General features: G+C 37.1%; 1 protein-coding gene and 1 long non-coding RNA gene across 11 annotated transcripts in view; one reads left to right on the top strand and one right to left on the bottom strand.

The window, feature by feature from the left end:
• The window catches only part of CBLB (Cbl proto-oncogene B), a 234,618-nt gene that overhangs the window by 98,848 nt on the left and 112,242 nt on the right, over positions 1-23,528 (bottom strand). For all 9 annotated transcript variants that reach the window (XM_017895632.1, XM_017895643.1, XM_017895680.1 and 6 more), the window contains 2 exons: positions 7,912-8,068; positions 2,174-2,295 (listed from right to left, as the gene is read on the bottom strand). In XM_017895632.1, coding sequence (XP_017751121.1) covers positions 2,174-2,295; positions 7,912-8,068 — 279 coding nt within the window. The remainder of the gene's footprint in view (positions 1-2,173; positions 2,296-7,911; positions 8,069-23,528) is intronic.
• LOC108544538 (uncharacterized) lies at positions 13,130-17,196 on the top strand. 2 transcript variants are annotated; one of them, XR_001889875.1, is made up of 4 exons: positions 13,130-13,236; positions 14,585-14,752; positions 15,594-15,704; positions 17,157-17,196. It is a non-coding gene; the product is annotated as an uncharacterized LOC108544538 (long non-coding RNA). The 2 variants fall into 2 exon arrangements; XR_001889874.1 differs by lacking the exon at positions 17,157-17,196 and having other exon boundaries at positions 15,594-16,137.

Below are 23,528 nucleotides of genomic sequence, written 5' to 3'. Positions count from 1 at the left end.
AAAAAAAAAAAAAAAAGTTAAACACAGATATTCTCCAAAGCAAATATTTGTTACAATTTTTTTTTATTAATTAAGGGTGTTTTCCTAAACACATCTTTAGTACCCACATCATACTTTACACATTATAATTTGTTATATATTATTTATTTCATCATTAGCTACCTAAAATTTAATAGAAAACATCATTACATGGCAAGTTAGGAAGGAAACAAAGATTTTTTTTCAGAGGACACTATTCTAGTTTTTTAATGTATGATTGATACACAAAAAAAGCTGTAAAAAAGGTACATATTGTATGCATTTGAAGATAAGTTTACTGGTGGGTCTTATGATAAATATTCTTAGCAGAGGGCAGTAGTTTTTTATTAAGAGAACTTTTCCAAATAGTAATGAGACCTGGCTGTTGTTCTCAACATTGTAATTCATGTTCTCCATTATATTGAACAAGTAAACAAAACCAAAAATAAAGGCCTCAGTTTCCTCATTATTTCTATGATTGGACAAGATAATTTATCAAATAACTCATATGTTAAGTTTGTATGATTGCATAATTCCAACCACAACATATTTTTCAACTCATACTCCAAGAGCAAGAAAGATACTTCGTATGACGTCATTCAAGAGAGTAAAATTACGGAAAATCTGGTCATGAGAGATTGTTGAATGAAACAAAATCATTCATCTAAAACACTGTCAACATGCAAAATAACTGATCTGCTCTCGTGGTCACAATGAGAACTAACTCTCCTTAGTCTAAATAGAAGATTTCAGTGGAAGCCAAACTGTTTTTGGACTCACTAGCTTCTTTTTCAAATATACTATATAAATTTTAAAAGACAAAACATGGAAAGTTTCATTATGACAGAGAACAAAAAATCAGCACTATTGGCTTGTACTAAAAAAAAAACTGTTTTGGCCGGGCGTGGTGGCTCACACCTGTAATCCCAGCACTTTGGGAGACCGAGGCGGGCAGATCACGAGGTCAGGAGATCAAGACCATCCTGGACAACATGGTGAAACCTCATCTCTACTAAAAATACGAATTAGCTGGGCATGATGGCACATGCCTGTAATCCCAGCTACTTGGGAGGCTGAGGCAGAAGAATTGCTCGAACCAGGGAGTCGAAGGTTGCAGTGAACGGAGATCGCGCCACTGCACTCCAGCCTGGCGACAGAGCAAGACTCCATCTCAAAAACAAAGCAAAACAAAACAAAAATGTTTTGAAGTACAAACATTAGATACACCACAAATCAAATAAAAATGATACTAGAAAAAAAAAGGTACACTTAAAAACCACCACCAAATTCATCCCTAAAATGAAATGTTCTCTATATGAATATCAGTGCACTAATGAATACTGGAATAGCATCTGAAATGTGAGGACTCTGACAAGCAGGTCTCTAATATCCCTATTGCTGTACTCAGCATACTGTCTGCCATAGCACAAATGCCTACTATGTGCCCAATGAATTTTTAGATGAAATACATGGGGAAATGCACTGAACCACGGAAGAGACAGATTTTCTGGACCCAGATTTGCCATTAATAAGGTGTAATTTCTTGGCCAAAGCCACAGGGGCTGACCGACCTCTCCGAGGCTCATTTAGTTTCATCATTTGGAAAATAAAATATAAATTCTGAGGCTACAATAAAACATAAGGCATTATGAAAAAAGTTTTCAAGGACACGAAATTGGTTTTGATGATAACAATAGGTCTATATATGCTATGTACATACATTTATTTGTTCATAAACTTACATTTATATTAATGTGTTCAGGTGCATGTATATGTACTTGTATTTATCAGAGAACTTAAATGAATGTCTTAAAAATACCCCAAAGTAACGAACATAAGACTGTTCTATTTATTTGTTCTTTAGTACAGTATTCAAGTATTCAAATATGTACATACAATTTTGCACATAAACACAGATATCATGAAAACAGAAAGGAGACCATATCCCCTTTCACTTTATGAATACCAAGTTTCAGAGTAAGCACAATGTATCAATTTAAAGGATTAGATTAAGAAGCACCATTTTGGTCTTTTAGCTGTTCTAGCCCCCTCCCAAGCATGCCATCAGTGAGTGTTGCTGACTAATTTAGGAACAAACCATAGAGAATTTTCATCTTTGGATATATCACATAATATTACTGCTAAAAAGTCTTACCTTCCGGGTTTGGTGCTGTATTTCTGTAGTCGCGCTTTAACTTCATCATACGTGAGAAATGCCATGTAACCTGGATGTGTCACAGCTAAGAAATTCCAATTCCGCAAAATAGAGCCCCAAGGCTAAAAAATAAATAAATTAAAAGAGATTATCTAGAGAATATCAAACATTGATTACATATTGAACCATCATTTAATACACTTAACATTATCTTGGATATTTTAAGTTAATCTGACCTTATGTGGTTTAGGTCAACTTTTGTTACCTACCAGCAGACATTCAAGTCTATTGTTCTTTAGAGAAATATGATTAGGCAGAAAACAGATTTTTCAGGAAGAGAATACAGAGAACAAAAAAGAAAACCACAAAATCTCTTCTCTACACAGTCTATTCTCACTACAGAACTTGTGACCATTTTAAAACATAAATGAAATAATTCTTTTGTTCAAAGCCTTCTAACTTTGAATAAAAGCCAAAGTCCTCATATATCGCTTAGAAGGACTTTACAGGGTTTGATCCCCAGCAGTTCCCTTTTTTGTCTCCATCTGCTATAACTCTCCCACTTTCTGCATCTTCTCCAGCCTGCTATTGTCTTGAACACAAAAGCCCTCTTTCCTCTTAGAGTCTTTGTATTTGCCGATGCCTTTACTTGAATTTTCTTCCCCCAAATATCCATCTCATTCCTGTCTCCATTTGTCACTTCCTCTATGAAGCCTTCTCTGACCAGCATATTTAAAACTGTTACCTCTTGCCATATTCCTCACCTCCCTGTATGTCTGTTTCGTTAACAACTGCTTCATTTTACAGAGTAAGAAACCCAATCATAGAACTTACATGACTTGGCAAAGGTTACACATTACCCATAAGCTACATAAGGACAAGGAACATGCCTGTCTTGCTCGCCCATGGGATGCCAGGACCACTGCAGCGTCAGATAACAGTAATCAGCCAGGGATCAATGTCATTGAACAGATCCTCTAGTGACTTGTGTAAAAGGCTAGTGTTAACACTACTGTAGACACATCTGGCTTAACTTTACCTACCTATAAACTTAGGAAAGGTTTAGGGCTTAAAAGTGAGTTACATAAAAACAAAACCTTTCGCATAAGTATGTGGTTTGTACCACTGCATCATTCTCTCTTTAATCTGACTGGTTGTCTGTCCAGCTACCAGGGCAAGAGAAAAAAGGCAGTCAGTGATAGACAACTTTACTCAAGGGTGTGGATGAATCATCTCTGTAATTTTTTTAAGGCTGAAGCTACATTTATTCCAAGGAACTGGCAGCACACTCTATCTGATGTGCCAGATTATTAAATCTTCTACATAAAAGGAAAAAAAAAAGTATGTTTACGTTGCCATGTTAAAGCTGTTAAAACAGTTATTCTAGACATGATTACTGGCAGAAAGTTCCTGCTTTTGTTTGTTTTGAGACTTGTTCCTCATTATTGTTAAGCAAGTTATACATTTACTAGTCAGAATTCTTCAAGGATTATAACCCTTGAGATGAGGATAACAAAGAATGATTTAGTAATAATAAAGTTTTTTAGCCTTTTCAACTGAACAAGAAAATCTTCGGGGTATTTCCCCATCAAACGAAAATACCTAATTGGGCAAGAAAGGCGCTCTAGAGAATAATAACATGAGAGGCTGAAAAAAAATGCATGTTTTTAATTTTCTTCCTAATGCATGAATAAAAAATTGCATTAAACATTACTTAGAAAATGTCAGTATGTATTTTTAAAAACTGAGCAATAACTGTTATTCTAGACCTTAGTTTTTGTTTTGTTTTACCCATCTTTTATAAAGGACAAGGATGAAAGAAATATCAAACAAATATTTGGGTCACTTCCAATAAAGTCCACACAAATCAGTGGAAGAGTGATTGGAAAAAAATGCTGAACTTTATAGGGCACCAATGCATAGATCAAAATACAAGTAAAAAAATTAAATTGGTGTTTTGAGCCAACTGCTACAGTATTTAGCAACCATTTCTTAGTACATAATCCAGAGGGCCAGCTTCTAATTGCAAAAATATTTATGTAATAGAATGAGTCTGTGTATTGTTTTTCTTGTATGCAGCCCACTCAAAACAGAAACATGTAGTACTTATGTGCTTTTATTTTAAAGTATTTCGATGACCACTGGCTTAAAAAAGGCAAAACAAAGTGCTTTGGAGAGTATATATATATTTTTTATTTTGCTTTTCGGATTAAAGAAATTTTTTCGTATATAAGAACATAAAATTATCTAGATATTTTTAAATGACGATAGAAATTAGTGAAGTGAATAAAGGAGACAAGTCCCTCCATTCTCCCAAATGCTACTATTCTCAAGAAGAGCCAGTTACTGACTTACAGCTTAAGTTGGAAGAGGGTCCTCCGTTGGTCTGCCTAGACACTCTCTTTAATTCTTTGCTACAACTGAGGACTTTTCTTTTCTTTGATTTTCCTCACTATTCCATTGATGCTACATATTCCACGGTCACTAGGATATTCTACTAAAATACTCCATCCTTATCCTGTTACCCCCAAATTTAGTGCCCCATGTCTCAGTGATCCCATTTTTTCTAATAGTGGGGATATAGAGGAAGGGAGAACAACAGCCCAAGGGAGAAGGAAGAGAGAAGCAAAATCCCTATAATTCCTTTCCAGGGCAGTAGCATGTGCCGATTCCAGCATCTCTAAGTGACTCTGAGAGAAAAGAGAAGGATAAAGAAAAGGAAAGAAGGAAGTAGAGGAAATGAGGAGGGTGACCACAATAAGATCCCTCCAGTGACTCCCAAGTATTTTTTCAGGTTCTGCCTGCATATAAGAATGAAAGCCAAGAGGAAGCAAACATTTTTACTTCCTTCATTCCCTCCGCAATTCTCAACGTCATCTCCTGCCCCCCGCTGGCTCCTTCTTCAAAACCTTCTGCTACTTTCTCTACTTCAGACCCCAAATTCTAAAAGTGTACCTTGTTCACCTTCAGTTCCCATTCTGCTAAATACCCCACTCCCAATAATTTGCAGTCAGAAGAAGTCACTGCCAATTAACTACTAATATCATGGCTATAACTGAATGTATGTTTCTGCAGTCACACAGTATTAGCAAAACATATGTTCATACGTAATATATAAATGTAAGGATTTAATAAATACATTTAAGAAAATCACTTAATTTTAAAGTTGTATAAAAGATCAGCAAAAGTTAAACCATCTACTTCTCTATACACAGAACCAATTTTATCATATTTTAGGGTACACATATGATTATATTCAAAGCATTTGACTGGAGTAGAGAAATAAACAGAATGATGAATCTCAGAAATACACAGGGGCTAAACAAGAGTTTTCAGCTCCTTCTGTAATCACATTTTTAAAATGATTAGGAATTCCCTGGCCCAGGTAAGATTTTCATTTTACGATCTAAAACTTTTCACAGTAGCTTGACTTAAAAATAGCCCTTTCTTTTCCCATCCCAGTGAAAGTAAATAAGATATATATTCCTTAGAGTATTAAGGCTGACTTGTGCTATTTTAAAGTAAAACACCTTATAAGGAAATATGTCCACATATTAAATAGCAGTTTAGGTAAGTGTTTAACCAACATTAAGTTGCCCTCATACTTTCAATATATAACGCCAGGGAATTCTAGCATTTAATACCCACAGTAAAAAGTCATCCAGGCTCACCACAAAAATATACTCACTTCCTAGAATGAGCAGTTAGGTTTAATGTAGGAAGATTACTTTTACTCTCTTCCTTGACAAGGTGAAGAAGCAAAGCTCCTACTATTTAGAATGTCTTTGTATCATGTTAAATAAATAAGATATTCTGTAAAATTATCAGAAACCTTTAAAGAAAGGAGAGGTTCCATTATAAAATGACCAATATCAGATAACTTTTTTTTTTAAATAGATCTTAAAATCTTTGAAAACATAAACTGTCAAACTATAATATATACACCAAGGGAATAATCATGAATTTAAAATTTAAAATAAGCAAAAGCACACTTTCATCAGTCATTTATCTAATTGCTTACCCTATATACAAGGTAGAATTATGATTTTGAAATTGTAATACAGTGAAATATATCTTGTTTTTTTTTTTTGAGACAGAGTCCCACTCTGTCGCCCAGGCTGGAATGCAGTGGCTTGATCTCAGCTCACTGCAAGCTCCACCTCCTGGGTTCATGCCATTCTCCTGTTTCAGCCTCCCCAGTAGCTGGGACTACAGGCGCCCACCACCACCACGTCCAGCTAATTTTTTGCATTTTTAGTAGAGACATGGTTTCACATCCTATATGTATTGTAGACAGGAGTTAATCTCTCTTCTATTAATGAGTTCCTTCATAAATTAAAAGCTAATCCTGTGCAATGTGGTTTTTATTACATAAACCAGTCACCCAATCCTTGCTAGCTAGTGCCAAGCAGAATTATAGGTCAGAGAAGTAAAGTTCATGTAACATGAAAAACATGAAACCAACATTATACTCTAATATTTGTTGAAAGCATGTTTCAAAGAGAATAAATGTTACTTCAGATTAAAATGATAAAAAAAGTATCAGAATATAAGTAAGCCCAGTCTGATCAACTTATCTCATTTACTATATAATTTATGTTACTAAATCATAAAATGTTAAGCAGAAAATTTTATTTTGTGACTACTTGAACTGAATCCCATAGATGATACACATTTTAGTGGCAGAGTCAAACTCAAAGCTCCACCTCCCGGGTTTACGCCATTCTCCTGCCTCAGCCTCCCGAGCAGCTGGGACTACATTAGCTGGGACTACAGGCGCCCGCCACCTCGCCCGGCTGGTTTTTTGTATTTTTTAGTACAGACGGGGTTTCACCATGTTAGCCAGGATGGTATCGATCTCCTGACCTCGTGATCCGCCCGTCTCAGCCTCCCAAAGTGCTGGGATTACAGGCTTGAGCCACCGCGCCCGGCCTCAAAACACAAATTTCAAGTCTTCATGTTTAAGGTAATTCCATTAAGGCATGCAAAAGAAGACAATGATAGTATCCACATAATGCTACCTTCTTCTAATTTGCTATGTGAAAACAATCATGGAGGATAATTTAAAAGGAAAAACAATAAGCATAACAAAAATGTTCATCTTAAAGTTGTTTACATTAGAGAAAATGCAGGTAAAATCTAAATTTTCAAAAGGGAGCTTTGTTAATACTGACATACTATTTTGAATGAATATGACGTAGGAACTTAGGAATATTTATTGACACTGAAAAATGTTCGTTACACATGGTTGAATGTGCAAAGCAATTTATAAAATAAGTACAGGACACCAGTTCTGTTCTATACAGAACAGTCTGATATTTCTAAGTTTACTATTTCCCTTTTGACCTAATAAACACAGAAGGCAAAGGGAAAGATTTTAGATCTAGCTGGAAAATGCCCACCTGCAGTTGTTGCATTCTATCCATCATTGTGCTAAAAGATCAACAAAATAAAGTGAGAAACTAAGTAGAGAGTTTAAAACAAAGCTCTTTTGGATGGATCCTCTCAAAGCTGACAAGCAGCCACTAGGCTCACAGCATCTGATACTCCAAACTTAAGCCAAATGGCTCACTCTAAACTTTTAGCAATGACCAAACATACCAATAAAACTACAGATTAATAGTAATGACACTATTTTCCATATGTTTGTTTATATGTGTGCAAGAGACAGAGAGAAACAGAGAGAAAAGAAAAGGAGAGAGGAAGGGAATGGATAGACTAAGCAAGTATAAACTTACCTGAAACAGCCTGGTAAAAATATCAAATTCAAAAACTGAAATGTAATCATTGCAAGTTAAATCAATTGTTGATTTTAGAGCCATTGCTTCCAGGCCAGAGCTAATTTGGTGGACCTCATGAAGGCACTGTCTGAATACTTTCCATGGTACGATAGTTCTGTGCAAGGTGGAAAAAAAGGGAAATAATTGAATCAAGTGCCATTTAAGAAATACCTCCCTTTGAAGCAGCAAAATTCAATAATAAAATTAATATAATTGTATTTGTACTACCAGACAAATATTTGAGAATACTGTTCATATTTCAGAACAAATGTAGTGGGTTCTGTTTAACTCAATTATTTTGCATTTGCTAAGAATAAGACAAAAATTTAAATTAATTTTCTCTCAAACAGTCCTAGGGTATCAAGATAGCTATTGAAACATATCTGAAAAAAAGGTATTAGGTCAAAGTCTTATGTGTCATGACCTCTTCGTATGTGTATACAAGGTTATTTAATAATGAATCAAGATTTAATTCTCATTTTCTAAAAACAGTCATAAGATGATGGATCCACATAATATAAATCCTTTATTCATTACACAAATGAGTAATATGTATTAGCCAATTCAAGAAGACTAAGATGGAAAGCCATCAAGATATTTCTGCCACAACCTTGATGTTTTCTGCAGAGATGAAAAGCATATGTTATCTAACTTTTCATATTAATACAAAAGAAAAACTTAATTTTTTAAACCAACCACAATGGTTTTATCATGGGAGTTTATTCAACATTTATTTATTACTTTATTTTGACTACATATCATTCAACAAAATTTTAACATGTAACGCAGTTACATGATTCAAAAAACTTAGAAGAGCACAGAATGGTAACTAGGGAAACGTCTCTCAACCTATCACCATCTGACCAGTTTCCAACTCACCGACCCTCTTTCCCACCATGAAAATTAGTGACACCCAGGATGCATTTCTTACTTAACCTTCCTGCTTCAGAATAATGCCTATTTCTAATTCGGCAGAAGAAAGAAATCATTCAGTTTTTAAAATTTAAACTACAATTTTTACAACAGAATAGCATAAAAGTCAACCCTCTTGTAAGATAGCATCCTCTTATAAGATAGCAAATATTTAAATCTTAGGTTTTCTTTACCAGTATCTCTGAAATACAAGAATCAGGCAGAATAAACTAAATTGTGCCTGGCCCCATTCTGTATCAATCCTCTCAATGAGATATCACCATAAAGGTACAACTTGATATTCAATAATTTTCTATAGCAGTGGTTGTCAAACTTCAGCATGCATCCAAATTATCTGAGGCTTGTTAACATAGCCTGATCATCAACCTAAGATACTATGTTTCAGTAGCGCTAGGGTGGGGCCTGAACATTGAGAGCTATAAAACGTTCCCTGCAGCTGCTGCTACTGCTCTAGAGACAACACTTAGAGAACCTACTATATCTACTCATTGCTAAAACAAGGCACTGTTGGGGAAATACAATTATAGAAGTAAAGATAACATCTTTGTCTTTGAAGAACACACTTTAGGGTTAGAAGTAAAACCTGTAATGCTAAAGAATCTAGAGTGGGGTATATAAGGACACGCAAGCTGGGTGATGGATACACAGCAAGGGCTGGAGGGATTCTAGGGAAACAGTCTGTGGGAAGTGGCATAAATTAATGGTGAGACAGACTGACAACACTATGCTGTATAATTTATAAGAGAGTTTAGGTTTGAGGTACCATTAAAAGAAAAATATGAGGCTTCATACCTCAAAAAGTTTTTCTCTATGTATGAAAAAAACAGGAAACCACAGAGAACTGAGGAGAGACACCACATCAGACGCCATTTAGAAGAAACACACGTCAGGCTCTGATTAAGGTTAACAAAATGCTGCTGTTTTAGAAAAACAAAAAACACTTTTAAGAATATTAGGGAGCTGTTGATTTACAATGAAGTATAAATATGCAATTATGTCCAGCTTCATTATAATTACCATAAAACTAATGTCTAAGAAGTACATTTTTCTTTTCCAAATTAAAGTTTCAAATACTCAGAACAAAAAAGGGACATTGAACATGATACTCAGAGTAAAAAAATATGATCATAGAACCTGTGACTTCAGAACAGTATAAATTTTATTTTTTGTATGAAGAAGTTAAAGCATTTTGTTTCGTATATAAAGTATACAACATAAAGTGGTCAAACTGTAAATATTTATTTTGTGTATAACATATAAAAGTTCTTTTAAAAGGCCAAATAGACACCTTCCACATCTATTACTATAAAATTACTCTAATCTAGTATGTACAGTGAATTCAATTCATAACTCTTTTGATGATCTAGTGATTTCCCAGAGCCAGTTATACAAGATGTATGATCTTAAGAAAATTTTGGTCTAATGTACCCCTTCATAATAACAATTTACAAAAGGACAAGTTACATTTCCACAGTACTTGTGTAAATGAAACTTTGTCAGATGACTCGTGATAAACCTCAAATCCAAAGAGGCATTCACTGGAATCTTAATTAGTGGTAGTAATAGGGATTAGGAAGCCAGGGCATTATTTTGTTAACTCTTCATATATGAATGTTTGCACAACAGACATCCCTCCTTTGATCACTTCAGCAAAACACCCATTATCGTGTAGGAGGTGGGGTGGGGAACAGAGGCGGGGAAGCGGATTTCAAGAATGAAGAATAGAAATAGAGTATAACAACAAAGTCTTTAAAAACAAACAAAAATTAGATTATTCTAAACTGTTGCACTAAGGCTCTAAACTTCCTTAAGACTGAGTGGCTACCATTCCTTTTTGAGGTGTATAGGAGGAAGGGAACCCAGAGAGCATGAATTTTCACACCTTTATTTAAACTTCTGCAAAAAGACAGTGGTGGTTTCTACTACCTCTTCCTTTAGAGATGAAGCAATTATCTCTAATATGAGAGAAAATATTAATGAGAGAAAATATTAATGGCAAATTGTTTTACAAATGTAGAAATTTCAGGGCGCTGGCAGAGACCTGGGGCGGGGGGGAGGGAGGGAGAGAGAGAGAGAGAGAGAAATAAAAGGGCCAACTAAACTCCCAGTTTTCACTAATCCAAAAATCTTTCAATATGTTCTATTTGACCCTTACAATTATAAACCACTTAAGTTGCAGGCTGAATTGCTTTTAAAACACAGTGAAAAAGTATAAGTAACTGTCAATCTACAAAGAATAGAATATACATAAAATTCTATGAGTAATAATATAATTTCAGGATCTTTTTATTTCAAATAAGAATAAGAACTGCTATTCATTGATGGATTACTACTACTTATCTATTATACAGAAATCTATTGATGACTTTTTGTTAAAGTGATAGTTCTGTTCATATAATGTCACGAGACATAAGAACATGATAAATAAGACTATGTTATAATCCTGTTATTAGATAATGAGTTCTAGCCTGTCTACCAAAAAAAAAATAGTAATCTTCCTTAAAGTCTGGAAAAACAGTATCCTTTCAAAGAAAATGGGATTAATCAGATGCAGGGAAATAAATCTGGAAAGGTGTCAGCTGGTCAGTAGTTGACAGATCACTTAATCTTCCAGGCTGGTTTTCTCCTGTGTAAATGTGGAGAAGTGTATTAGATATTCTAATTTGAAAATCCTGCAATTTTAAGAAAAAGGTAAGAGGAATGGAAAATAGAAAGTGTGAGGAGGATGATTTTTTTTTAAAAAAAAGGTAAAACATGTTCATGAAACCACTAGTTCATAAAAGGTTAAGGGTTTTAGTTTCAACTGATAGGAAAAACAAAAAACATTTCATACAATACAGGGTGAATATCAACAGAAGCTAGGGTGTTTGCAAACAGGAATTTTCTATACTACTGATGTGAATGAGAATTTACACAGCACTTCTAGAAGGCAATTTGGAAACAAACTTCAAAAGCCTATACATTATAACTAAGAACATCAACTTCTAGGGATTTCACCTAAGGAAATTATGTCCAAAAAATATACAGCAGCCAAAGGCCCATCCACAAATCTTTGAAATGCAGTGTTGTTTATAAGAGCAAAATATTTGAAAATAAATACATTCACTAGTAACAATTTTGTGCAGAAAATATTTATTGTCATGAAAAGTGTTATTGGGATATTACTAAATGGAAACAGTATTTTTAAAATTTTGTCCTTTATGATTCAATGTTAAACTATAATGTCTGGAGATACCACAAATTTAATAACTGGATTGCGGTGGAAGGGATTATAAGTGATTTAAAAAATACATTTTCTGAATTTGTACATGGTTTTAACTTTTATATGTCTAATATGCTGTGGTGTACTAAAAGAATAGAAGATGTACTAAAATTTTAAATATATACAATTGTAGAAGAATCAATGAAAACATAAAGCAGTGTCTGCTTATGACACAGCTTCATGTGTAGAAAATACAAAAATTTTACAGATTAAACTATAGGAAATAAGAAAATTGAACATGGTTGCTGAATGCAAAATTGATATAAAATATCAGCTGTCTTTCTTATATTGGCTACATATAACTAGAAAATGAAACTTTAAACATTTGATTTTTATAATGCTATCTAAAAGTTCCAAATAAATAGAAATAAAGCTAACAATAGATGAGTAAAGCAAAAATATCAACATACACACATACACAGCCATATAAAAAACATAAACAAAGGTATATAACACTTTAATGGTAGATTCATATTACAAAGAGTCAGTTCTTCCCAAACTGGCCTAAAAATTTAATATAACTCAAATAAACAATCCCAGGAGGTATTTTTTGTAGTAGATACTAATAAACTGGTTCTGAACTATATGGGAAATGCAAGAGTCAAGAACAAAAAAGGTAATCTTCACTAAGAACATTAACAAGTATATACTCTTTACATTAATTAAGACAATGTGGCATTGGTACAAGCATAGACAAACAGATGGAACAAAACTAAAATTTTAGAAACATGTACCCATATATAAACACTAGATGATATAGTTTGGATATTTGTTCCCCCCAAACCTCATGTTGAACTGTAATCCTCAATTTTGGAGGTAGAGCCCAGTGGGAGGTGATTGGATCATGGGGGCATATTTCTCATGAATGGTACAGCACCATTTCCTTGGTGCTGTCCTCACGACAGTGAGTTCTTACAAGATCTGGCTGTTTAAAAGTGCATGACACCTCCCTTGCTCTCTCTTCCTCCTGCGCTCGCCACATGTGACATGCAGGCTCTGCTTCACCTTCTGCCATGAGCAAAAGCTCTCTGAGGCCTGTCTGGAAGCCAAGCAGATGCTAGCATCATGCCTGTACAGCCTGCATAACGGTGAGCCCAATAAACCTCTTTTATTTATAAATTATACTTGATGTTATATATCCAGTTTCTGTGTTAGGTTGTTTCAGCAGTGCTATAAAGAAATACCTGAGGCTGGGTAATTTATAAATAAATCAAATGAATAGGTTAATTGTGGTACAGCTATACAATGAAGCAAGGAGAATGAACAAAGTACTGCTGCATGCAAGTACAGAGTTGAATTCCATAGACATAAAAAGAGGAAGAAGCCAGTTTTTTTCCAAAACACTATAATTAGTATGATTTCAACTATGTATAATTTTATGATGCCATGTATCAGAACTACTAGGTGGTGACTATGTGAGACTTTCTGACGGGCTGAGAGAGGGTGTCCTCCAAGATGGAGGTAGTAAGGTATTACTACTTTATCTGGGTAGCAGATACATGGGTATGTTTACTTCATAAAAATTTCTCACTCTACATGTATGATTTGTGTACTTTTCCCCATGTACATTAAACTTCAATTATATATTTAATTTTTAAAAAATATTACACTAAAAATCTAAGACTAAAAAACAGGTATGTGGGAATGAACAAAGTAACTACCTTAATACAAACAAGGAAATCAACGTGTTTGTTTATTGTTGGTTTGTTCTGTTGCTATGGTATTAGTGGTGGCAGGTGTTTAAGATCCATAGCTCAGGATCTTGTAGCTCAGGAATATATACTATCATCCTCATTTTAAACAAAAAGAAAATATGTTCTATATACAGTAGCCCAACTCTATTTCTAATTTTATGTAAATTTTGTCAGAAAATTCACCTTGATCAACTAAGATATGTTCAATGTCAGTATCTTTAAATCGAGGGCAAGCTTTGTTCAGAAGATAATAGGATATTTGTAACATATTTGACATGTTTTGATTACATTATGGACACAAAATATTAGCACTGTGATTCCTAAGTCTGTTGACATTTTGCATACAGTTATTCCTTAAATCCAACTTTCTTTTTTCACGACTCCATTTTTTAAGAATATGAAGATAGACTCTTATCAGGCCATTATTACTCTTGGCGTTCTATCAACAAGGGAAAAGCAATTGTTTTCCAGCAACCTACAGAAACAGCATATCAAAACACTCTGGTCACACAGTCACCATACAGCAAGTCATCTTTGATAGGATGGTAACCATAGTAACCAAGGATATTCATAATTAGATTGAACCACTCTTCCTCATACATGAAAATTCCTGACACTGATAAAGACATAGATGCTGGGTATTTATGCTGGATAATTTTTATTTGTCAAAAAGCTCATAACACTTCGTCTATAGTGTAGATAAGCACTACTGTCACTAATTGTTTGTGTATCGCTTTTCCAGCCAGAAACCTCTGTGATTGGTGGCACCATTACCCGAGTTTTCCTCAGGCCTGCTGGGCTCATTCCACCAACTTGACCTGGCAGGCCACACTCACCTTGCACTACCAGCACAGATCCCACACCTGCCAAGGGCGAGTCAGACGTGGAGCAACAAGTGGTGCATGAGCAAGTGAGTGTGGAGTCGGCCACTGCGCACAGCCACGCACATTGGCTGCTGTAGCAGGGCGGGCAGCTCCGGGCACCAGCACAGGCACTGGCTCTGGGCAAGCCGGTGGCAGGATCTGATGTACAGCAAGTGGCTTCCGCTGTGCGTACCTGTGTCTGGAGGAGGGCAACACAGTGGTACCCAAAAGCTTGGAGACTCCAGAAACTACAGAGCCCCAAATGGAGTGTCACAGCCCTAGCTCAGGGAGCCTGTAGGTGTGGGCTCCCCAAAGGGCCACAGCTCTTCTCTCCTTCTCACTCCTCACAATGTGGGGAGTGGAGGGAGTAGAGGTTGGGTACATTTCAGCCCTGTTTGTGTTACTGTTTTTTCAGTCCTGCCATTTGGCAGTCCCTGAGTTCTTGTCCCGTGTCCAGGAAGAATGAGGTATACAAACAACTGGAGGGTGGGAAGGCAGAAAGGAGTTTTACTGAGCAGCAGAACAGCACTCAGGAGACCCAGAGTGGGCAGCTCCCTTTCTGCAGGCAGATCATCCCAAGGAGTCAAAGAGACTCAAATTGGGTAGCTTCTTCCTACAGCTGGTAGTCTGATGTCTGTGTGAGTCTGGCTGGATCTGGAGGTTTTTATGGGCTCAGAAGGGAGGATGTGTGTGCTGACTGGTCCACAGGCAGGCCCAGAAAAAGCACCGCAAGTTTTCACTCCCACTGTGAACTCCACCAGGAACTGACAGCCCAGCCCTGAGGCTGTAGGCTGTCCCTGTCTCGAAGGTGGGGCTTCAGTGGGGACCTGCGCTTTTCCACCCATTAGCCTGTCTGCCTCCTGCTGCCACCAATCATGTCATCTACAGGTGCCCCGGGTGTTTCTGTGGAGGGTCGCCTGCAGGCCCACGTGGAGCAGCCCTCAATCCTACCCCCTCGGCCTCCCTCCAGTGCTCCTTGGTCCCAAAGTTTGGAAAGGGGTGAGTTGGCAGGGGGCTGGCATGTCAGCGCCACCCTGAGTGTGTGCACACCCAGCCAGGTCACAACAGTGCCCATGCTTGGCCACAGCTTTGCTCCATCCCGGAGCAGGCACTGGGAGCAGGGTGAGGCCAGACAGCAGGAGCAGGCACTTCCAAGCCTGCTGGGGTAGGGGGACTTCCCGGGCCCCTAAGAGTGTAGAGATGCCCAGGCTCACAGCTGCAGCTGCTCCTGGAAGCATGGGGCTCCAACCCCATTAACGTGGAAGAGGGTGGGGCTCCTGCCTGTTCTCAGATCCCGCCCACTCCATGGAGCACACAGTCCTGGCCATGCCTCCCCTATTGCAGCATCTTCACAGCAGCCGCTTCAGACAGGCAGCTGCAGCCATCATTACTTCTCTGTACAGTGGACAAGTATCTTTCACATATTCATATTCTGAAGCCTAAATCGAGAATCATATTTTTATAAGATTGCAGGAACACAGGAAATAGTGTCTGCAGTATTATTTCTAATCTTCTCAATTATTTTGTTCACATGATAGATTTGATGCTTTCTAGCTTCTGGTCTCACATGCTAACCTTTGAACATAATAAACAATAAATTTGCTGTAAAATTATTTTTACATAATTCTATTTATTTTCCGGCTTTGAAAATAAAGTTCATTAGTGGAAAGGAACAGGAAGAGGAGCTGCAAGTATAATCCATAATAATGTGTAAAAATTCCATTTAAAACTTTTCCACTTAGAAGTCACTGACTGTAAAAAATAGAAAGATTCCGGTTTTAAAACAATTAATACTTTTCTTTTCTTTAACTGTTCTTCAGTATATATTCTCTGAAAGTTCACTAATACAGGATAAATTTATGAGATACAGCAGCTCACAGGTTATGCAAGATACTTTTGATATGCTGAAGTCAGATTAAATAAAATTTAAAATTACATACTCCAGAAAGTGCTGCCAAAGAGAGGTTTAAGTAAGGTTTTAAAATGATCTTTCCTTTAAGCAATAAGAGCTCAGAATTACAAAAAAAAAAAGGTCAATAATAAAACCAAGTTCCTTGTAAGTCTCTCCACATGAGCCAATTAAATTAACAACCAATGGGTGAAGTCTCCTAGATGTATAAGATAAACTGAGGCAAAAAATAAAGAGCTTCTGATAACATTTCTAAAACTCTGAAAGAAAAAACTGTGCATATATTGCTGTGCATAATTAAATCCATCAAAAAGTCATTTTAATAAAACTACTGATATTTTAAATAACTCCTTTGTTATTAAAGACTAACAAAACAAATTTTGCAAGAAAACAACTATTGCATTTCCTATTAATAACTAACATTTAAAATAAGGAAGAACAGAAAGATCGATCATTAGCAGTCCATTACTGAAACGTAAACACCCACATATTGACTTTACTGTTGTTGTTTTTGTTTCTCATTTCGTTTTGTTTTGTGGCAGGGTCTCATTCTGTCACCCAGGCTGGAGTGCAGGAGCGTGGTCTTGACTCACTGCAACCTCGACCTTCCAGGCTCAAGCGATTCTGGTGCCTCGGCTTCCTAAGTAGCTGAGATTAAAGTGTGCACCACCATACTTAGCTAATTTTTGTATTTTTTGTAGAGACAGAGTTGTGCCACGTTGCCAGGCTGGTCTCGAACTTCTGGACTCAAGTGATCCACCTGCCTTGGCCTCCCAAAATACTGGGATTACAGGCATGAGCCACTGCACCTACCCCCTACACACTGACTTTAATAATGATGTGGTCTGGCTGTCTCCCCATCCAAATCTCATCTTGAACTATAGCTCCCATAATTCCCACATGTTGTGGGAGGGACTGGGCGGGAGATAACTGAATAATGGGCAGTTTCCCACATACTATTCTCGTGGTAGTAAATAAATAACATGAGATCTGAGGGTTTTATAGGGGTTTCCCTTTTTGCTTGGCTCTCATATTTTCTCTTCTCTGCTGCCATGTAAGATGTGCCTTTTGTCTTCTGCCATGATTGTGAGGTCTCCCCAGCCACATGGAACTGTGAGCCCATTAAACCTCTTTTTCTTTACAAACTCCCCAGTTTTCAGTATGTCTTTTTCAGCAATGTGAAAATGTACTAATACAGTAAATTGGTGCCAGTAGAGTGGGGTGCTGCTGTAAAGATACCCAAAACTGTGGATCCAACCTTGGAACTGGGTAACGGAGAGGTTGGAACAGTTTGGAGGGCTCAGAAGAAGAGAGGAAGATGTGGGAAAGTTTGGAACTTCCTAGACACTTGTTGAATGGTTTGACAAGAATGCTGACAGTGATATGGACAATGAAGTGCAGGTTGAGATGGACTGAGATGGAGATGGGGAACTTCCTGGGAACTGGAGTAAAGGTGACTCTTGCTATGTTTTAGCAAAGAGACTGGCAGCATTTTGCCCCACCCTAGAAATCGTGTAACTTTTAACTTGAGAGAGATAATTTAGGGCATCTGGCAGAAGAAACTTCTAAGCAGCAAAGCATTCAAGAGGTGACTTGGGTACTATTAAAAGCATTAGGTTTTATTCATTCACAAATATATGATATGGAATTGGAACTTATGTTTAAAGAAGAAGCGGAGCATAAAAGTTCAGAAAGTTTGCAGCCTGACAATGTGATAAAAAAGAAAAACACATTCTCTGAGAACCCCAAGCTAGCTGCAGAAATTTGCACAAGTCAGGAGGAGCCAAATGTTAATCACCAAGACAATGAGGAAAACGTCTCCAGGGCATGTCAGAGGTCTTCATGGCAGCCTCTCTCATCATAGGCCTGGAGGCCTAGGAAGAAAAAATAGTTTCATCGGCTGGACCCAAGGCTCTGCTCCTTTGTGCAGTCTCAGAACTTAGTGCCCTGCATCCCAGCCACGGCTATAAGGGGCCAACGTTGAACTCAAGCTTTTATTTCAGAGGGTGCATGCCTCAAGTCCTGGCAGCTTCCACATGGTGTTTGAGCCTGCAGGTGCACAGAAGTCAAGAAGTTGAGGTTTAGGAATCTCTGCCTAGATTTCAGAAGATGTATGGAAATGCTTGGATATCCAGATAGAAGTTTGTTGCGGGGGCATGGCCCTTGTGGAGGTAGACATCTGTTGTAAGGGCAGAGACCTACTTCTGCTAGGGCAGTGTGGGAGGGAAATGTGGGGCCGAAGACCCCACACAGAGTCCCCACTGGGGCACTGACTAGTGGAGCTGTAAGAAGAGGGCCACTGTCCTTCAGACCCCAGAATAGTAGATCTACCGATAGCTTGCACCGTGCACCTGGAAGAGCCACAGACCCTCAATACCAGCCTGTGAAAGCAACCAGGAGGGAGATTGTATCCCTGCGAAGCCACAGGGGTGGAGCTGCCCAAGACCACGAGAACCCACCTCTTGCATCAGCGTGCCCTGGATGTGAGACATGAAGTCAAAGGAAATCATTTTGGAACTTTAAGATTTGACTGGCTCTCTGGATTTCGGACTTGTGTGGGGCCTGTAGAACCTTTGTTTTGGATAATTTCTCCCATTCAGAATGGCTGTATTTTGATTTTACTCAGAAAATCAAAAACTTGCTTGCTTTAAATTTTACTCATAAGTGCAAGGGACTCCTGTTGTCTCATATGAGACTTTGGACTGTGGACTTTAGAGTTAATGCTGGAATGAGTTAAGACTTTGCAGGACTGTTGCAAAGGCATGATTGTGTTTTGGAATGTGAGGACGTGAGATATGGGAGGAGCCAGCAGCAGAATGATATTGTTTGGCTGTGTCCTCACCCAAATTTCATCTTGAATTGTAGTTCCCATAATTCCCACATGTTGTAGGAAGGACCTAGTGGGAGGTATTTGAATCATGGGGGTGGTTTCCCACAAACTATTTTTGTGGTAGTGAATAAATCTCACATTGGCTCTCATTTTCTCTCATCTGCTGCCACATAAGAAGTGCCTTTCGCCTTCCACCAGGATTGTGAGGCCTCCCCAGTCACATGGAACTGTGAGTGCATTAAACTTCTTTTTCTTTATAAATTACCCAGTCTCAGGTATGTCTTTATCAGCAGCATGAGAAAAGACTAATATAAGTAAGTTTTATTTACTTTGCTATTAAGTCACACTTTCTCTACCAGCAGAACATGATTCTAAAAAATCAAAGAATCTGAGATTCTACTCTTCTTGCAGGCTAACAAGTTGGCCTATCAGTTTCAATGTATAGTGGCAGAAGACACTGGGTTTCTGTCAAAGGACTGGGTCAGAGTCAAAGGACTTTGTAACCCCCAGCAAGTGCAGTGGCTAGAGTACCGGCATTTCCTTGCACTTGTTCCCTAAACACAAATTCTCCCAAAAGAATGCAAAGAGGGCCAGGTGACATCTGCATAAACTGTGGGTTTGATTCTGGAGTAGAACCTAGAACTTGAGGAACCCAAACATTTTATAATGGATAATGCCTGTCCTTTGACCCAGGGAGAAATACTACCTCTATTTTACGAGGCTTTAAGATCCTTGCTCTAGAAGGAGACCGTCTCTCCCTTTATTGACCCAAGTAGACACATCCAGCAGAGAAGAGAACAGATGTTTAGAGGATTAAGACCAGGACCTCTATAAATCCAGGGGCACACACTATTAGTCCAATGGTTCCAAACAGCTTTCAGATATCAAAAAATCAACTATCTGGGGACCAGGTAGATAATATAAATGAGTAAAGAGGCCCAGGAAAGGACTGTGATGAATTGGAAGAGAGATCATGTAAAAAAAAAAACAGCTGGCACCCAGGTCTAGGCAATTGCTGCCATATCCCAATTCATACCTATTGTTGCCATCATTCCCGGATTTTCAGTTTCAAAACAATATTTTTTGTGTGAAACCAATAGTTTTTGGGCACTATGAATCATGCCCATGTAAGACAGCAAACTTAATGGTGTATGTTCTCACTGCTCCAACACTGTTCTCTTTTCTCTCTCCCTCTCCTGGGGACTCTCTATTCCCTAAGACACAACAACACTGAAATTAGGCTGAATAATAACCCTAAAATAGCCTCAAGTGCTCAAGTGAAAGGAATAGTCACAAGTCTCTCACTTTACATCTAATTATGGACATGATTAATTTTAGTGAGAAAGGCATGTCTAAAGCTGACATAGGACAAAAGTGAGGCCTCTTGGACCAAACAGCCAAGTTGTGAAAGGAAAGAAGTTCATGAAGGAAATTAAAAATGCTACTTCAGTGAACACATGAATGATAAGAAAGCAAAATAACCTTACTGCTGATATGGAGACAGTTTTGGTGGTTTGGTTAGATCAAACTAGCCACAACATTCTGTTAGGCCAAAGCCTAATCCAAAACAAGGCCCCAACTCTCTTCAATTCTATGAAGGGTAAGAGAATTAAGGAAGCTTCAGAAGTAAAGTTTGAAACTAGCAGAAATTAGTTTATTGAGTTTAAAAAAAGAAGCTCTCTCTAACATAAAATGCAAGGTGAAGCACCAAGTGCTGATGTAGAAGCTACAACAAGTTATACAGAAGATCTAGCTAAGACCATTGATGAATGTGGCTATACAAAACAACAGATAATTAATGTAGATGAAACAGTCTTAAGAAGAAAGAAAATGCTGTCTAGAAAATGCTAGAGCTAGAGAGAAGTCAATACCTAGCTTCAAAACTATGTGATGGGTTCAATCATACCCCAAACCTCAGCATCACGCAATATGCAATAACTTGCCTATGTACCCCCTAAATAACCTCCAAAATAAAGGTTGAAAAAAAAAAAAAAAAAAAAAGCCTCTGATAGTTGCTCACCCTTTCTACCATGTGTGGATATTGCAAAAAGATGTTTGGCCATCTATAAATTAGGAAGTGGGTCCTTACCAGACACTTTGTCAGCACCTTGATCTTGGACTTCCTAGCCTTCAGAACTATGAGAAATAAACTTCCTATTATTTAAAAAAAAAAAAAAAAAAAAAAAAAAAAAAAAAAAACAAAAAAAGAGCTTTCAAAATGCAGTTTCATTCACCAATCTAAAATCCTAGGTCCTTTACGAATTATGGTAAATCTACTCTTCCTGTGCTCTACAAATGGAACAAAAACCTGGATTACTGAATATTTTAAGCCTACTGTTGAGATATGCTGTGTAGAGGAAACAATTCCTTTCAAAACAGCACTGTTCATTGGCAATGCCCCTATTCACCCAAAAGATTTGATTGAAATGTACAGGGAGGTTAATGTTGTTTTCATGCCTTCTAACACAGTACTCATTCTGCAGCCCATGAATCAAGGAGCCATTTTGACTTTCAAGTCTTACTATTTAAGAAATACATTTCCTACGGCTATAGCTGTCATATATTGTGATAGATCTGGACAAAGAAAATTGAAAACCTCATGGAAAGGATTCACCTTTTTAATGCCATTAAGAACATTTATGATTCAAGGGAGGTCAAAATATCAGCATAACAGGAGTTTGGAAACAGTGAATTCCAAATCTCATGGATGACTTTGAGGATTTCAAGACTTCAGTGGAAGAAGTAACTGTAGATGTAGAATTTGCTGGAGAACTAGAATTAGAAGTAGAGCCTAAATATGTGGCTAAATTGATGCAAATCATAAAATTTGAACAGATGACATGTTGCTTCTTACAGAGAAGCAAAACAAGTGCTTTCTTAAATGTAATTTACTCCAGGTGAAGATGCTGTGAACATTGCTGATATTACAATAAAGGATTTAGAAAATTGCATACACTTGGTTGATAAAGCAGTGGCAGGGTTTGAGAGGATTGACTCCAATTTTGAATGAAACTCTACTGTGACTAAACAGCATTGCATGTTATAGATAAATATTTCATGAAAGGAAGAATCAATTGATGTAGTAAACTTCACTGCTGCCTAATTGTAAGAAATTGCCACAGTCACCTTAACTTTCAGCAGCCACCACCCTAATCAGTCAATAGCCGTGAACATCGAGGCACAACTCTCCAGCAGGTGAAAGATTACAACTCACTGAAGGCTCAGCTGCTTGTTAGCATTTTTTAGCAATATTTTTTAGTTAAGGTACATAGTTTTTTAGACATAATGCTATTGCACACCTAACAGACTACAGTATAGTATAAATACAACTTCTATATTCACTAGGAGGCCAAAAATAATCTATGTGACTTGCTTTATTGCAATATGCACTTCATTGCGATGTATACTTTATTGCAGTGGTCTCAAACTAAACCCACAATATCTCTGAGGTATGCGTGTACTAGTAAATTAATTTATTATTTGTGACATTCTTTATGTGATTTTCTAATTGTACAGAGCTGATTTTAAGTATTTATCTTCTTTTTATATCCTGTCTTCTCCAAATTGAATATTGCTTATAGGTAGAAAATTACAATTGGCATCTTAGTTGTTTTGTATCTTATTACAATGAGTTGAACAAAATAGGCCTCCAGTAAATATGTAAGTTTTTATTTTCCTTATTGACATAAAGATACCTTATTTTTTTTTTTAACAGGCAACAAAGGGAGGTGGCTAACTAGTAGAAATATTAACTAGTGATTCTTTGAATCCTACTTTAGTTCTTTTTTCTTTCTCTTTCTGCTATAAGTTTTCATTGTAAAACTCTTAATTTCTCCTGTATACCCCTCTTTTAATTTAATATAATTAAGTTGTGTTTTCTTTACCTAGAGGGAAAACTGATCTAGTTAATATGCTAGAAGAATATGTATCTCACTCGCTGGAAAGGTAAAGAAAGTATTTTACTTTGTTTCTTATTAAAAGTGAAAGGAACATACAGGAAACCAAAGAAGGTCCTTATCGCTTTTGCAGGAAATCAATCGTAGAGGCAATAAATTGAGCTATAAATAGATCATTCCCCCCCCCC

This window comes from Rhinopithecus bieti, unplaced genomic scaffold, assembly GCF_001698545.2.
Source record: "Rhinopithecus bieti isolate Rb0 unplaced genomic scaffold, ASM169854v2 scaffold_1422, whole genome shotgun sequence".
In the NCBI taxonomy this organism is placed as follows: Eukaryota; Metazoa; Chordata; class Mammalia; order Primates; family Cercopithecidae; genus Rhinopithecus; species Rhinopithecus bieti.
Note: the sequence above shows the minus strand (reverse complement) of the source record. Positions and strands in the feature narration are given on the sequence as shown.